At 38.0% G+C, this 15,741-nt stretch overlaps 1 protein-coding gene across 1 annotated transcript in view; it reads left to right on the top strand.

Moving 5' to 3' along the window:
• Window positions 1-1,992: 1,992 nt before the first annotated feature.
• The window catches only part of Ccnh (cyclin H), a 21,861-nt gene continuing 8,112 nt past the window's right edge, over window positions 1,993-15,741 (top strand). Inside the window, exons 1-6 of the mRNA XM_005356529.3 lie at window positions 1,993-2,218; window positions 3,304-3,426; window positions 5,858-5,931; window positions 6,967-7,177; window positions 11,902-12,065; window positions 14,350-14,420. Of these exons, the coding sequence (XP_005356586.1) occupies window positions 2,102-2,218; window positions 3,304-3,426; window positions 5,858-5,931; window positions 6,967-7,177; window positions 11,902-12,065; window positions 14,350-14,420 (760 nt within the window). The 5' untranslated portion in view covers window positions 1,993-2,101. The remainder of the gene's footprint in view (window positions 2,219-3,303; window positions 3,427-5,857; window positions 5,932-6,966; window positions 7,178-11,901; window positions 12,066-14,349; window positions 14,421-15,741) is intronic.

The following is a 15,741-nucleotide window of genomic DNA, read 5'->3' as shown; positions in this document are numbered from 1 at the left end:
TGCCTTTCAAATGTGAGGACCAGCATTAGGATGCCCAGAACTCAAGTGAAAACCTAATGTGCCTGTTGGGCACCTGTAACCCTGCCCATCACTCTAAACACAGAGACGGGGGATCTCCCAATAGGATCCAACAACTATTGGATCTCCCAATAGTTAGCCTAGCAGGAACTGCAGAGCTCTGGTTTCATTCAAATGATGTTTCAATAAATACACTGAAGAGAGATTGTGGAAAACATCTGCAGTCAAATTTGAGCTTTTACATATTTATCACACTTGTAAACATGCATACATACATGAACTCAAACCATACATACAAATACACATGCAAAAAGTGATTTCAAATTGCATAAATAAAATCAATACCTTATTCTTCTGGTTCCTCTTCTTCCTTGTGTGGTAAGAACACATCATCTCAGATTCTTTAATTTTCTCACAGCATTAGGGTCACTAGGATGAGGCTTTTAAAAATGGGAAGTGTAACACTCGATTTTGTGTTACCCCCTTGGTACAGTTCGCACACCACTGTGCCCTATGAGAGTCGGGGAAGGGCCTGGAGATTGAAAGAACACACAGCGTAAGATCAGCCGAATGCCATTTATTTAACCTTGGGGAAATCCTTAAATACCTCGTTGCTTGCTGCACAAGGATTTCTGCCCAGGTAGGTGAGAAATTACCACACCAAAGATGGAATCAACAATGCCCTACAGCTAATCACCAGGTGGGCAGAGGGAGCACAGGAACAAACAGAATGTTTTAGCTGGCTGACCAGAAACTGTCCTCAAGATGCACCCCAGGAGCAAGGGTAGACCTAGGCCATACAGGGAAGATTTGCCCAAAGGAAAAAAGGAATTCCCATTACTGAGCTCTTGCAAGTTCCTTTAGCAAAGAATGAAGAGCCTTTCTTTGGAGCCCAAAAGTGCTAGTAAGGCAAGATCTCTGATTGCAAGTCTTGGGTTGCAGGCAATATCTCCACTCAAAATATTTAGAATCTGTCTACAACTAATACAAAGCACATTTTAAGAACTGTTGCACAATGACAAATATGTTTATTTTTAAAAACCACTGTAAATTTTACCGTTAATTTCTTACTTCTAGGTGCTGTCTAATTTTCATTCGACATCATTAGTAGTATCTCTGTCACCAAGTTGTGAATCTATACTTTCTAGACTAGAGTGTGTTTTGTTTGAATAAGCTCCATTCAGTAACAGTGAAATGTGATCTAAAGATAAGGTGAGGTGGGTGTGGTTATGCATGCTTGAGTTCGCGGAACTTGAGAGGCTTAGAAAGGAGAGTTAGAAAGGAGGGTAGTAGATTTGAAACCACCCTGAACTAAATAGTGACTTGTTGTACACAGTGAGACGTGTAAATGGGAGCGGGGCAAAAAGAGAGGGCAGAAAACTTGACTGCAGTTTATGCCAGTGGGGAGTGGAGTACTTTGCACTCTGCCTTAAAAAAGAAAAAAGGGAAAAAACAAAACAGTGAAGACTTTTGGAACCAATGTAAACTTGACATCTCAAATGCAATTTTGAAAGTCCTAATAACAAAAAACAAAAGGTAAATCTCTTAAACATTATGATAGTTTATTGTAAGATTCATTTAAAGCAATACTGGAGATGGGAATACCAAGAACTATAAAACTGTCTTCCACTTGGGGCTTCAGAAATGGGAATACTAGGAGGAACAGAAAACCACGCAGAGAAAGGTCGTGTTAGCAGGAGCACGAATGGCGGCTTTAGGCCTGAAAGACTTCAGCTTTGGGTGTGCACACACATCCTCTGAGGACCCTGGAACCTCCCCCTCCTTCTCTGTGCTGAGAAGAACCTCCCGCGGCCACGCCCACTTTCTGACTCGGCGAGGCCACACCCCTCAGACTCCCGCCCCGCCCAAGGCCCTGGAGCCCCGAGGCTCCGCCCTCCCGCGCTGCGGAACACCCTCCACGGGCTCCGGAAACGCCTCAGCGGATGCCGGTACGTGACCGTGACGTCACGCGCGCGTCTCTGGTCCCGGTCACCGTCTTCGCGCGGTCGCGGTCGCGCGTGGCCGCGGTCTCCTGGTGTGTCGCTGTCGCTGTCCCGGTGTCGCTACCCGCTAGGGCTGCACCATGTACCACAGCAGCAGCCAGAAGCGGCACTGGACCTTTGCGAGCGAGGAGCAGCTGGCGCGCCTGCGGGCCGACGCCAACCGCAAATTCAAGTGCAGAGCGGTGGCTAACGGGAAGGTGAGGTCCCGCAGGGCAGCCCCTGCGCCCACGCGAGCGCCTGCGGGAACTTGCGGCCTCTCCTGAAGTCCTCGCTTTGCCTGCAGGCGGGCGGGCAGGGAGCGCAGACCGCGCTTCTGGCTGGAGCCGGTGCAGACAGACGCGGGACCCAGGCTGGCCGTCACAGGGATGAATGACTAACTCCTGGGAAAAGGCCACAATCAAGCCTTGGGGGATGTCGAGTTTGTGCAGGACTCGAACTGGTCACTTGTCCTGCAGGATGTCAGGACAAACCATACTCAGTAGTTGGCACTCTAGAGGGGCAAAGGATGGTCCGGCAGACAGCCGCTGGTGCAGAATCGTGGTCATTGTGGGCAAAACTGTACCTGTGCTACAGGGATTGAGGAACGTAGCCAAGGAACTTGTAAACGGAAGCCTAAGGTTGAAACTCATGCCGAAACTGAAGGGAGTCTTTCCAAGACTTGAAATGGGGAAATGACTCGTTGGGTTTGCTTTCCATAAACAACCCTCACGCACAAGGTTGCACCAGGAAAGGAAGTAGACAGTTGACACAAGCCAGTTGAGCATGGTTTGATCTATGGTCCTCTCCCCAGGTCTTCTTTCTGTTGTACTGACTTAAGGTGACATTATACTAGCTCCGACAGGTTTCAAGTAAATAATATTTGCACTCCCAAAACAACGAGGTAGCAAATATACTGAGTCATTTGTTGCTGATTTCTTTAGATTGGGTGACAGATTGACTGAAAAAATGGGAATTGGGAGATATCTAACCAATGAAAAAAGTATTGATTTACAGATAATGGTATCAGACCCGGGAGCATATAGGTACATGCTCTGCCATGGTTGTTTACAAATATCCAACTGATATTTTGGGAAATTGAGAGATGATGGTGTAAATTCAGGTTATTTATTTTGCTTATTATTTCCTAAAATATTTTGTGTAATGCTTAGCAAACGTACAAAGAGAAAGTGGTGTGAAGTATTTTCCCTTTGTTGAAGATAGAAATCAAATTTAAGCAGGATGGAGAAGACGGTTTTACAGTTAATTCACTGAATTTATGTTGAAATGTTTGCTCTGTTTAAAGGTTCTTCCAAATGACCCAGTGTTTCTTGAGCCTTATGAAGAAATGACACTTTGCAAATACTATGAGAAAAGATTATTGGAATTCTGTTCAGTATTTAAACCAGCAATGCCACGTTCTGTTGTGGTAAGTCATGGTTGTGAATATACTGTTTTAGCAAGCTTCTGAGAACTGAACTCTTCAAAATTTCCTGTTAAATTCTCTCTTTACTCTAGAAGACTCACCTTAATTATGCTTAATTTTGTCACATTTTTTTCAAGTAGCAAAATTATATTTATGTTAGAATTAGGCTTTAGGTTAGAGTAGTCTTAACTATAGAACTAAATAGGCCCCCAACTACATAACAGAAAAAAAAAAAACAAAACAAAACAGTTGTATCTTCTCATATTGTGGGCCAGTACAGGCATCTCATCAGGAAGTGGCTCTCTTTAGTCTTGACTAGAATCTCAGGCTCCTGCTCTCTCATGCCTCTAATGTTGGCTCACCTTGTAGACCTCTGCTTCTGAGTGGACAAGAGGGAAGTCTGGAGAAGGCATGTCCACTGTTTGAACTCTGGGCTGAAAATCGGCAGACATCCCACTAATTCTGTTAATAGACAGAAGCAAGACTGAGGAATGTGGCTTCTGCCTAGATGCTCATTTCCCTGTGTCAAGGCCTGAACAGTAATGAATCTTAAGTGAAACTTGTGTATGAATCAGCTATAGTTTTTTTGTAAATATTGATATATTCATACATGTATCAATATGAGTGAGAAAAACTGATTTTTGTGTGATTTTTAAATAAAGGCCTTAAATCGTAAGTTGCTATATTTTGTGAATAGGGCATCTTCAACGCCATTTCATAGTCTGCTGTACAGTTTGTGACATCCTCATTTTTTTTGGGAAAAGAAAAGCCATTTTTCTTCTGGCCTTCTTGACTAGAGAAAGTAGAATTGGGATTCAAGTATAACTAGAGCGTTTTCAGTTCTGCTCATCTCAGTGCCTGTTTGAAGCCATCCCTTGCCTTCCAGCTGCAACTCCTGCCCCAAGACCTTTTGAAACTTTCATTAGAAGTTGTTAGAGCTTTATCTTCTGGCTTATTACAGGTTTCTTGGCAAGATAGTTTCAGGTCACATCAGCCTTGAGTTCATTATGTTCCAGAGAACGACCTTGAACTTGTGATTCAATCCCTTCAACCTAACTGCAAATCTGGTATTATGTAGTACTGGAGTGCATGCATGCTGACAGGCACACTACCAACTGAGCTGTATCACGGGCTCAAATGGCTCAGGATTATTAGTTTATATGGTTCTGAGTGTTGTGTTTCCTACTAGAGAGAGTGGTCAGTGGTGAGAAGGAATAAGTAACTGGTATTAAAAAGCTAAACAACAAAGAAATAAAAAAGCTGGTGTTAAGGCTTGCTCTCTAAGTACCTTTGCCTTGCTTATTACTCTCATGGCTAGTTAGTTATAAAGATCAAGTATTAAAGGCTGTTTTTAAAGTGAATGAATAGAGAAGAACTACCTAAAATCCACCATTTTTATAGTAGAAAAAAATGGAAGAATATTAAATACACATTTATAGTTTATTTTTAAGTTGCAGACTTATCTGAGAGATGAAACAGTCATGAACAGTATTAGATACAGTTGATTAGTTTCTATAATGAAATTTGGATTTTGTCTTTTTCATTATAAGAGCTGTAGAATTAGGTGGTAGGGTTAAATTATCTCTTTGGGTCAAGCAATTCTTGAATGAATGTTACAAAATTTGTCTATACAATGAATACAAATTTTGTTGTTTAACATAAATTGATAGCAAATTTTAGTGAAGGATTTTTCCTGTTATCAGTTAAATAAATGGTTAGTTTACTGTTTTGTCATGTGATAATAATAGTTGAAGCTTCAGGTAGTTCTTAGTTAAGTATATCCTCTGACCTTTATAAATGTCTGAATAAATCAGATAATTTGTGATATTACTTTATAGAGATAGCAGTATTTTACTAATGTGTTGTAAGAATTGGAGTACATTGGTGTTTTGAGATGCACACAGTGAGCTTACTTATTGGATGGGATGTATCAGGTGACACGAGGTGCTGCAGGTTGGCAGCAGTTGTCCTGGCTCACTACAGATCTGGAGTGACAGTCATTTTATTCTGTTAGCAGTTTTCCAAGATTGGGTAGCCTGTGATCACTTATTTTAATGCTTAAATTTTTCTGATTTTAAGTATTCATGTTGCTCTGAATTCTGACAAACATACACACACACACATGCACGCACACACACACACACACACACACACACACACACACATTCTTAAATTCAGTGACTGCAGAAAGGATTGTTCTTCGTAGGCTGGGGACAAGTAGTTGAAACATAAAAGAGGCTCTTTTGGTTGTGGTGTTTTTGTTGTATTGCGTCCCAGTTTATTTTATACAAGCAAAATTCAGAAGTATTGGTGTGGAGAACCTTTTCAAGTAAGCCTCGTGAGCATGAGTCTCTAATCTTTTCAAAATTTAACGTGGACCATGTAAGTAGATCCTGCTTTTATAGATGCGTATATTTCTTTCTTTTAATCTTAGGGTACAGCTTGTATGTATTTCAAGCGTTTTTATCTTAATAATTCAGTAATGGAATATCACCCCCGGATAATAATGTGAGTATAAATTTGTCTTTTTGTTTTCATTGAAGATGTTTATAATGTGTGGACATTTGTCTGTGGGAATTATATGAGTTTATTGACTTAATTAAGGCCAGTTTAGTCTTGATTTTTTTTTTTTTCCTATTCGAGTGTAAGGTCTCCTTCCTTGCCATTATCTTCTATGTTGCTAATGGCATTTGAACTGCTATTTGTCTACCATTCACAGAATTTTTCTTAAACCTAGCAATTTCACTAATACCACTGTCAATGGCATCTTTATGCTCCCGATTGTTCAGGCTAAGAATCTTTTGTGGTAATTACTTTCTCCGCTCTCATCAGTTTACCGATCCTGTAGCTTCATATCAGTTTTGGTTAAGAAAATTTGGTTTCTTCTCTTTGCTAAGCATTATACTTACTAAAGATAAGGACAGATTTGTATAGGACTCATCACCGAATTTGCTGTCATTCATGCTTCTGGTTTTTTTTTTCCCACTCTATTCTCACCACTCTATTCTCTTTATTCTTACTAGCTTCTGAAAGCTGTGAGCAGTGTCCTTCCTACTAGTTCCCCTCTCTGACCTTAATTTAGTACTCAGGTGCATTTCCTGCTTGTCCGTAAACTGGTAACTCTACTCAAAGAATTTGAGGTGTCTACTGACGACCTTCTGCAATGTTAATTATGTTACCTGTCTTCTTTGGTCACAAGGTACATACATATGTACTATTCTGTTTTTAAATTAACTCTTCATTTATATTTCTTGATACACACTACTTTTATTCTTTATTTTGTTCTAAGTTTCTGTCTGAATTTTATGAAGTTAATGTTGATTAAATGCTGTAGCAGTATTAGATGATGGCTCTACTTAACTTACCATTTCTCTTAAGTCTCCTAATGAATAAAAGTTTGAAGAGGAACTCATTTTTAACTTACATTTCATTTTTTTTAATGTCCTGCAGTGTCTAGCATAGTCACATGTAAATATTAAACAATGTACAAAGTACTTTAAGGAATATTTACGTATTTCTGCCCTCCATTATTTCTTCATGTAGGCTCACTTGTGCATTTTTGGCCTGCAAAGTAGATGAATTCAATGTGTCTAGTCCTCAGTTTGTTGGAAATCTTCGAGAGAGTCCCCTTGGGCAGGAGAAAGCACTGGAACAAATTTTGGAATATGAACTACTACTTATACAGCAGCTTAATTTTCACCTTATCGTGCACAATCCGTATCGACCGTTTGAAGGCTTCCTCATTGATATAAAGGTAAACTTACTGATAGGAAATGAGCTCATATATGTACTCCTTTGTTATTCTTTGCTAAGAAGAACTGAAAACTAACTAGTAATATTCTAAATGGCACAGTATATTTGCAACTTGAGAGTCTGTGCTGGCTCTTCTAGTGTAATAGTGTTCAAACTTTAATGTGCCTTAGCGTCCACCTGAAGAGTTTGTTATCTTAGATTGTTAGATAGGAATTTCCAGGTTTCTGGTTTATTAATCTGTTGTAGGAGATTGTGAGTTTATAGTAATGCTCTTAAAGAATTATGGTAATTCTTCTAATTGATGTATATTGTCATAGATCTGGGCCTAGAGACTTATGGAACCTTAAAAAGGTACCAACCTGAAACTAAATTATAAATGGCTCCTATTTTTAATGTTTTATGAACTTAGGTCACAAATATAAGCACCAAAATTATAAGTAAATAGCTGGGTCCTCGGGATGTTTAGGCTGCAGGATCACTTGAACCTGGAAGTGTGAGACTAGCCTGGCAGTGTAGTGATACTGCACCACTAAACATGTAGCACAGATAAGTGCATGTGCATGTTTTATGTATTTATATGTGCCATGTATTGATACATAGGTAAATTTTGACATAGTCAACTTAAGTTGTTGAAAAGTCTAAGTAAGGTTGAAGAGAAATCAAGAACTGGTTTTTCTCAGTTAAGCAGCTATGGATATTGTTTATATGTTTATATGCTAAATATGTTTGAGCATTCAGCCTAGAAACAAGACAGTACATGACAACTTTCATAGGCCTTACAGTTTACTGTGTTAGATAGCTATTAGTGTACTAAATTTATAGAGGAAAATATAAATACTCTATAAGAAGATGGCCAATTGAAAGGCAAGGAAGACATTCTTGAGAAAGCATCACTTGAAGTGAAATTCAAATCAAGATTAGGAATCAGGTGCCAAAAGAACATCCCACCAGAGACCTTCCTAGTGGATCCTTCACTGGCATTAGAACCTAAGGACAAGCAGGCAGAAAAGAGTAATGTTCGAATTAATCCCATACCAGTTTGGATTCACAGGGGTATTTATTTTAGGGGAAAACTTACAGAACACGGTCAGTCAGACTCGCTGGTGCAAGAGCCGGAACCAAGGGAGCTGAGGCTTGCCGCTCTTTTTTAAAGAGCAATAGGCCACGCCCCAGTGGGCTGGTGTTTCAGCGGCTGAAGGAGTGGAAGGTGCTCCTGCAGCAAAAGAGGGCCTTCTTTCTTCCACATCCTGTAAAGGATTCCAGCAGAAGGCATGACACCGATTAGGAGCAGATCTTTCCACCTTAAAAGATCTGGTAAAGGTGTATCTTCTTCCTTCAGAAGTCTGGATTAGATGGGGATCTTCCCCCTTCAAACGATTTCATTAAGCAGAAATCCCTGACTGGTGTGCCCAGCCATTTTTGGCTTCATTTAATTCCTGATATAGTCAAAACAGCCATCACAGCGTCTGATAAGATTGGACATCTGTATGTATCATGCATTGTGCAGAGAGGGGTAACATTGAGGACTGCTCATGGGAAACATTTAAAGGGCAGCTGAGCAATGAAGAGACTCCTAAGGGACTACACTTTATACGGAAAACAAAGGGAGTAGAGTGTGCTTTTGTAAGAAAGCTCATCAGCTTTCTAATTCGGTTCAGATCAGGCAAAGAAAAAGTAGGTTAATAATGTTTGCTGAGTTTAGTACCAGAAAGGTCATTTATGATTTTGTTGAAATTTGTCTTTGAAGTGTAGAAGGAAAAGAAGATTGGTGGCTTTGTGGGAATAAATTGAAATAGAACAGACTGTAGAGATGGTTTACCAGTAAAGAGACTTAACAGGGTTCAATTTCCAACACCTACATGGCAGATCATAGTTGCCTGTAATTCTAGTTCCAAGGGACCCAGTGCCTTCTTCTGTCCCTCTTGAGCATCAGGCATGCATGTAGTGCAGAGACATACATGCAGGCAGGCAAATACCTATACATGCCATATGCATCAAAGTAAATAAAATTTAAAAAAATTATAACGAAAAGGAAGGAGAGTCCCAGAACTCAGAATTGTGTCTGGCCAACTTGGGCTACATAGTAAGATCCTGTCCAGGAAGGGGAAAATAGGGAAAAAAAAGTGTGTTTATTGTGTTTTCTTAATGACACAATAATTAGAGTTATTGTTAGTAGAATATGCTCTAAAATAATAATTTACAATATATAGTGCAGCAGTAACATAGTTGCTTATCATTTTTCAGAATTTTGTAATGTACATACTTGTGTCGTATGCTGAATTGTAGTCTTGTTTGCACAAGTATCACTACAAACGTACTTGTTATGGATGTGAAATCACTAAATAATAGGAAATGTTCAGCTGCATTAGAGCCTTCTAGAACTCATGTCTCTTACTATTAAAAGAAAAATTTGTTTTGTGCTCTAGAGATGGATACTTTGTATTGGTATGGATCTTGGTTTATTGATACAAGTTTTAGGTCAATTTTGTTATATGTGATTTCTGCTCTTGATTAAGGCATTGTATTTGTGCAGTTCATTTAAAAATGCAATGTATAAATTAAGAAATACAGGTTAATAGATAATCATCTGTAATAGTCAAGATTATAGTCATGTTAGATAGGTTTTCTAGATAGAGATTGATTTCAGTTAGTTAGGTATTCTTCAAATCTTTCAGAGACCTTCAGAATATGGCATTCAAATGTTTTAAGAACTTAGGACTTTTCATAACAATGAGACACGTCTGCTCCTGGCAGCAACAATCTACTTCAAGAGGAAGATGGGCATCAAAGAGTCTCCTTATAGAGTTTGCTAGCCATTTGGGCAAGAAACTGCTCTTGCCTGGACTGTTTGATGAACTGAACATGCAGGACCCACAGAGAGATGACTGCTAAACTTGCCTAAAGGTGAGATAATCCTTCGAGGTTCCTGCTTCATGAAAGAGTCCGCTAGACATTCTACAAGAGACAGAAAAATATGACTGGCAAACTGCCAATATAGATGGAACTGTCTTTGAAATTTCCTGCTTAATGGAAAAGTCTGCTGGATATTATGGGCCTGTGGGCTGAGGATGGATGCCCCAACGGTACAGAAGAAGTTTGGGTGACTGTCCAGGCAGCGAGATGTCTCTTGTCAATTTTGTAGCACAAAACTTGCATACATAACTTCATTAAACAGTTTCTCTTTGAAGTGGAAAGAGGTAAGATGGAGGAAATACTGAATATAAAAGTGTTTAGTTTTGCAGAAAAGAATCGACATGTTTCAATACTGATCCAAGGAGCTAGTAATAAAAAAAAAAAAAAAGACTAAGGAGGAAGCAGAGACCATATAATAGAGCTATGGATTCTTCATGAACAATATACAGGAGATAAGCATGGGGTTTGAAACGGTACAGTTAGCCTTAGAAAGGTGGACAAGCTTTTGTGTTGACATGAGAAAGGGAGAGTCTGGATGAAGATGCTGTTGTATCTGGGGATTTGGTGGAAATAGTGCTTTTCCTTTTTAAATGCAGAGATAATTTTCCACAGAATGGTGGATTTAAGGTCTAGTAAAGACATTAAGGTAGAAAATACTGACCATCATCAGTAACAAACGGAAGAACAAATTTTCTAGGACAACATTATATTGGTAGACAAAGCTGAGAGACATATCAAGATGAGAGAATTTGGGTTTATAGTAGGATCCCAAAACTGCTTTTGTAGAGTTTTCTGGCAGTGCCAAGAAATCAAAAGTATAGAAATTAGATTCATGTACTGTTGAAATTGGTGCTAGCTGCCTTTCCAGAGGAACTGAGCTTAGTTCCCAGCACCCACATCTGGTGGTTCAAAATTGACTGTTACTCCAGCTGCAGGAGATCTGTTTCTGTGGGCACTGTGCTTGATGCATGCACTCACACAAACACAGACAAAAGTACAGGGAAGAAGTGATTGAAGACTCTGATAAGTGAGGTCAGGTAGAAGGATTCACACCCAGTGCTCTGAGGTTTGCAAGAACAGCCTGGAAAAAATAAGCAGAATTCTGAGGAAAGGAGGCATCTGCAGTCGGAATGGAGTGGTTCCATTATTTCAGGGTCAGACATTTGGGGGAAATGACTTGGCCATGTGTGGCTCCACATTTGAACCTGATATTTACAGGTTGTCTTACTGCTTCAGGACTTGACTATGAGCATCTCAAGTCAGTCTGAGGGATTGAGACTTCAGTAATTGACAGGTCCTATAAGGTCTCAGATTTCGTGTGCATAGTCTAAACACATTTCTTTAGCTATTTGGAAAGGCTGACGGATCCAAAATCATTTCCATTTATTTTCCTCAACAGTATACATTGGATCTGCCTTGAATGCAGTAGAAACTCTAGGAGCCTACCCATCTAACTTTGAAAAGGACTAAATTTGAGAATAGTATTAAGTATTACTGTCTTGAAGCATGTGTTTCTGTTTTGTTCTTATAGGCATATATTTCTAATCATGGTTCTGGTTCCAAAAGTGTTTGAAAGCCATATCAGAGAAAACAGAATGAAATGTTGAGAATTTGATGTCTATAATTAAGCTACATTCAGTTAGTACATACAAACAATCTAACAGTTAAAGATTAGTTTTTGGGACATAGGAAAGGAACTACTTTCAATAATCATTCTTTATTAAGCCCCTGCTAGTTGCTGTATGTTTTTTAATGGTTATTGATCTTCAGTAAACTCTCAGAAATTGTGATATCTGTATACTTTCTTTCTAGACTCGATACCCCATGTTGGAGAATCCAGAGATTCTGAGGAAAACAGCTGATGATTTTCTTAGTAGAATTGCATTGACAGATGCTTATCTTTTATACACACCTTCACAAATTGCCCTGACTGCCATTTTATCAAGTGCCTCTAGGGCTGGAATTACTATGGAAAGGTATCGACTTGTTTACGTTAATTCAAATTTAAGTTTTACATCTTAATAGAGTCTGAGTTTTTAAGTAGGGTTCATTAGATAATTGTCTTTGTATATGTCTTATATCAGCTAAGTTTCATGACTGAAGAAATGAAATTGCCTTTAAAAAGGTATTTAATAAAGTACTGTTGAGCTAAGAGAACACATTTCTGACTAAGGTAGAAGCGAAACAGGTAGTTTTGGAAGACAACTATAGCTGTATGACAGATTTACAAGTTGATGAACTTGTAAATGCAGCAAACCTGCTTTGTTGTATCAGTCGTGTGTTGGAGAGCATGTGTAACACATTCAGTAAGGATTTGTAGAAGTAATGTCTTAGGGTGTATCCACATGAACACTGAAGTTAGCCGTAAATAATGTGCAGCACACACACAGATGCAGACTTTACCGTGAGTACTTTATGGGAATTAAATGTACTTGGTTTTTAATATTATCTTATGCATATATTAATTCTTAAACCTGTAACAGTACTATCGGTATATTACTAGAGAGCTAGAAGAATAGTAAATTAGAAATATTATATTCCAGTTATTTTCCAAATTATATTACTTTTTATTGTTTATAATTTCTTATGACAATGTTTTTATTTCATTTTTATAAATAGCTGAAGGAGGTAAAATTTTCTAAGCTTAAACTATCTTATATACTTACAGTTTCAAAATACAGTAGTAAGACAGTAGCAAACATGATCAGATGTAATTTAGTTTTTGGCCTCTCTCATTGGGAAAATTTCTTATCATTATAGAAGTATCAGTATTCCTAACCCTCAGATACCATATTTTATGTAAGGCAGCATATATACCAAGCTAGCTTTATATAACTTAAATAGTTACAAATTTTGAAACACATTTGCCTCTAGGGTAAGGGATTGTGACCACCTTCTAACTATGTGTACATGAAAATATATGCCATGAGTAGAAGTTCCTATAAAGACAAAAGGGTGGCAGATCGCTAGAGTTAGAGTTAGGTAGGTATGGGTTCTGGGAACCAGACTTGAGTCTCTAGAAGAGCAGTATGTGCTGTTAAACATTGAGATATCTCTTCAGCCCCAAGTACAACTCTATGTAGATTTAATCCTATAGTGAGTTATATCCCATTTATTTACTAAGCAAACGTTTAGTGAGCTTCTGCTATGTTACACTTAGGTACAAGAATAAAACCGTGCATTAAATAGGAAAGACATCCATGTCAATAGTTGACTTGTTTTCTTAGGTGTGGAGCCACTGTAAGAGATAGCTTATCTTTAATTTCAGCCTGTAGGAGATGGAAACAGGAATGTCAGGAGTTAAAGGTTGTCTTCAAAAGCTATAATGAGTTCTAACTGGGCTACATGAGACCCTGTTTTAAAAAAAAAAAAAAGAATGATATAAAACTGAAAGAATAAAAAGAAACATAAGGAAGATGGCAAATGTGTAACAAGACAGGAATAAGGAAATTAGTTAATATGTACCATAATTACCCAAACCAAAGTTTCATATATAGTTTAATCTAGAATAGTTTAAGATACTGTAATAACAGTTCTTAAAACTCTTAATTCATAACCTATTTATCTGGGAGAAAAAATACTTTTCATATTTATGTCTAAAGATCTAGGATCATTTGGGATTATAGCACCTATACATGATGTATTTGCATGTAAAATTTCAGAGGAACTAAAATTTAAACAAAATGTAATTAGGGTTTATAAAAACATTTGTAGAAAGATTTTAACATGTTTGCTTTGGACTTGATAAGATGTAATAGAATTACAAAGCATAAGATGATATCTTGTTGATAGATCTCTTGTTAATGCTCAAATCCAGCCACAGGTAGAGTGACATTGTTACTAAGGGGGACCATAATCTGTATCTTCTACCTTTGATCTTAATCTGTCTACAGCTCACACTCCTCATGAATCACATAAAGTTAGGCTGAGAGAATACCTATATCGAACATTTAATATAAAACGATACATATTGGTCATTAGTACTGTTATCTTATCTCTGAAAGGTTATACATAATAAAATTTAAATAAACTTTGAACAGTACACATCTCTTAAGCTAGCAAAAAATGATAGTAAATCTTTCAGACTATAATAGCTGTAGGTTTTAGTACTGTGGAGTTTTCCAATATTATGTAATATTTTTAAGTAATTTTAAATCTGTACTTGATGAAATAAACATGGAGGAAAATAATTTATACCTTGTCTTTTCAATGTGCTGTGTGATTTCATTGAGTTAAAATGCCGTTTTTTCCGTTCAATAGCTATTTATCAGAGAGTCTGATGCTGAGAGAAAATAGAACTTGCCTGTCACAGTTCCTGGATATAATGAAAAGTAAGTGCTATTACAGAGCTGTTCTCTAAGTAAATGTTTTGGTATTTAATGTGCAGTGGTAGATTGTTGTTTACATTTACTTTTATTGAATTACTGTGTCATGATGCCTTGAAGATACACTGGTGAGAATAAATAAAAGGTATATGGAAGGAAATCCTTTTTATATGTAAAAAGAGAATTTGACTATCAGATTTAGAAAAGACCTAGTCAAAACAAGGTTCTTTTAAAAGATCTCCAAATATGTGAGAGACATTCAGACCCAAGGGAATTAACTGCAAGGTAAGTTTACAAAAGTTGAGAGGGATGAAGTGTCAATTTCAGAAGACACTGACTGTTACAGTTTAGAGTTTGATAAAAATGTAGCTTGTCAGATGAGCCTGGATTAGGATTTGGTGGTAGAGTTCATCTGACATGTTCCAATTTTGGTTCAGACCCTAACACCAAAACAACAACAATAACAACAACAACAAAATCACTACCACCACCACCACAACAACAACAAAAAACATGACGGGTGAGCTAAAACAGTGGCCCCAAAAGGAGGTCTATGTCTTATCATTGGAATCTGTACTTGTTATCGTAAACGAGAGTTGACGTTGTAAATGCTAGTATCAAAAGCTGCGGGTGGTGACTTGAGTTACTGAAGAGATGAATCCTCGTGAACAAAAGGTAGAAAGAAACTTGAGACAGCCATAAAAAAGTGTCATGACAGCAAGAGAAGTGCAGTCTTGGCTTTAAAAATTGTAGCAGCCTAACAAAAAAACCAGAGTGCTGGCAGTCACCAGAAATGAACAAACAGAATAGATTTTCATCAGTGCCTCCAGGCAGAATTTAGCTTTTTGCCAATACTATGATTTTGACTCAGAGAAACAGATTTCAGATTCCTGGACTCTATAAAGAGTGAGAGACTACATTTCGTTTAATACATGAACTTAGTGATAATTTTAATAGTAGCCTGGGAAAACTTTTTAGAAAGACTTTGATAACACATACTAAAAACTTAGTAGTGCTGGTGTTGAGAAATCAGCTTTAGAAATTCTGATTAGAATTTCTGCTTGGTTGACCGGCGCATAATACACACACAAACAAACACATATATAGTATATATATATCACTCATATGTGTTTCTGAGAATGTAGCCCAGGCTGGACCTAAGCTTGGAATCTCTTGCCTCTATCTCGTGAGAGTAGAGATTGTAGGATATGCCACCATACTCAGTTCTTTTTTTTTTTTGGTTTTTCGAGACGGTTTCTCTGTGGCTTTGGAGCCTGTCCTGGAACTAGCTCTGTAGACCAGGCTGGTCTCGAACTCACAGAGATCC

The sequence above is a fragment of the Microtus ochrogaster genome, chromosome 19 (assembly GCF_000317375.1).
Source record: "Microtus ochrogaster isolate Prairie Vole_2 chromosome 19, MicOch1.0, whole genome shotgun sequence".
Classification (NCBI taxonomy): Eukaryota; Metazoa; Chordata; class Mammalia; order Rodentia; family Cricetidae; genus Microtus; species Microtus ochrogaster.
This window is presented reverse-complemented; position numbering and strand designations above follow the sequence as displayed.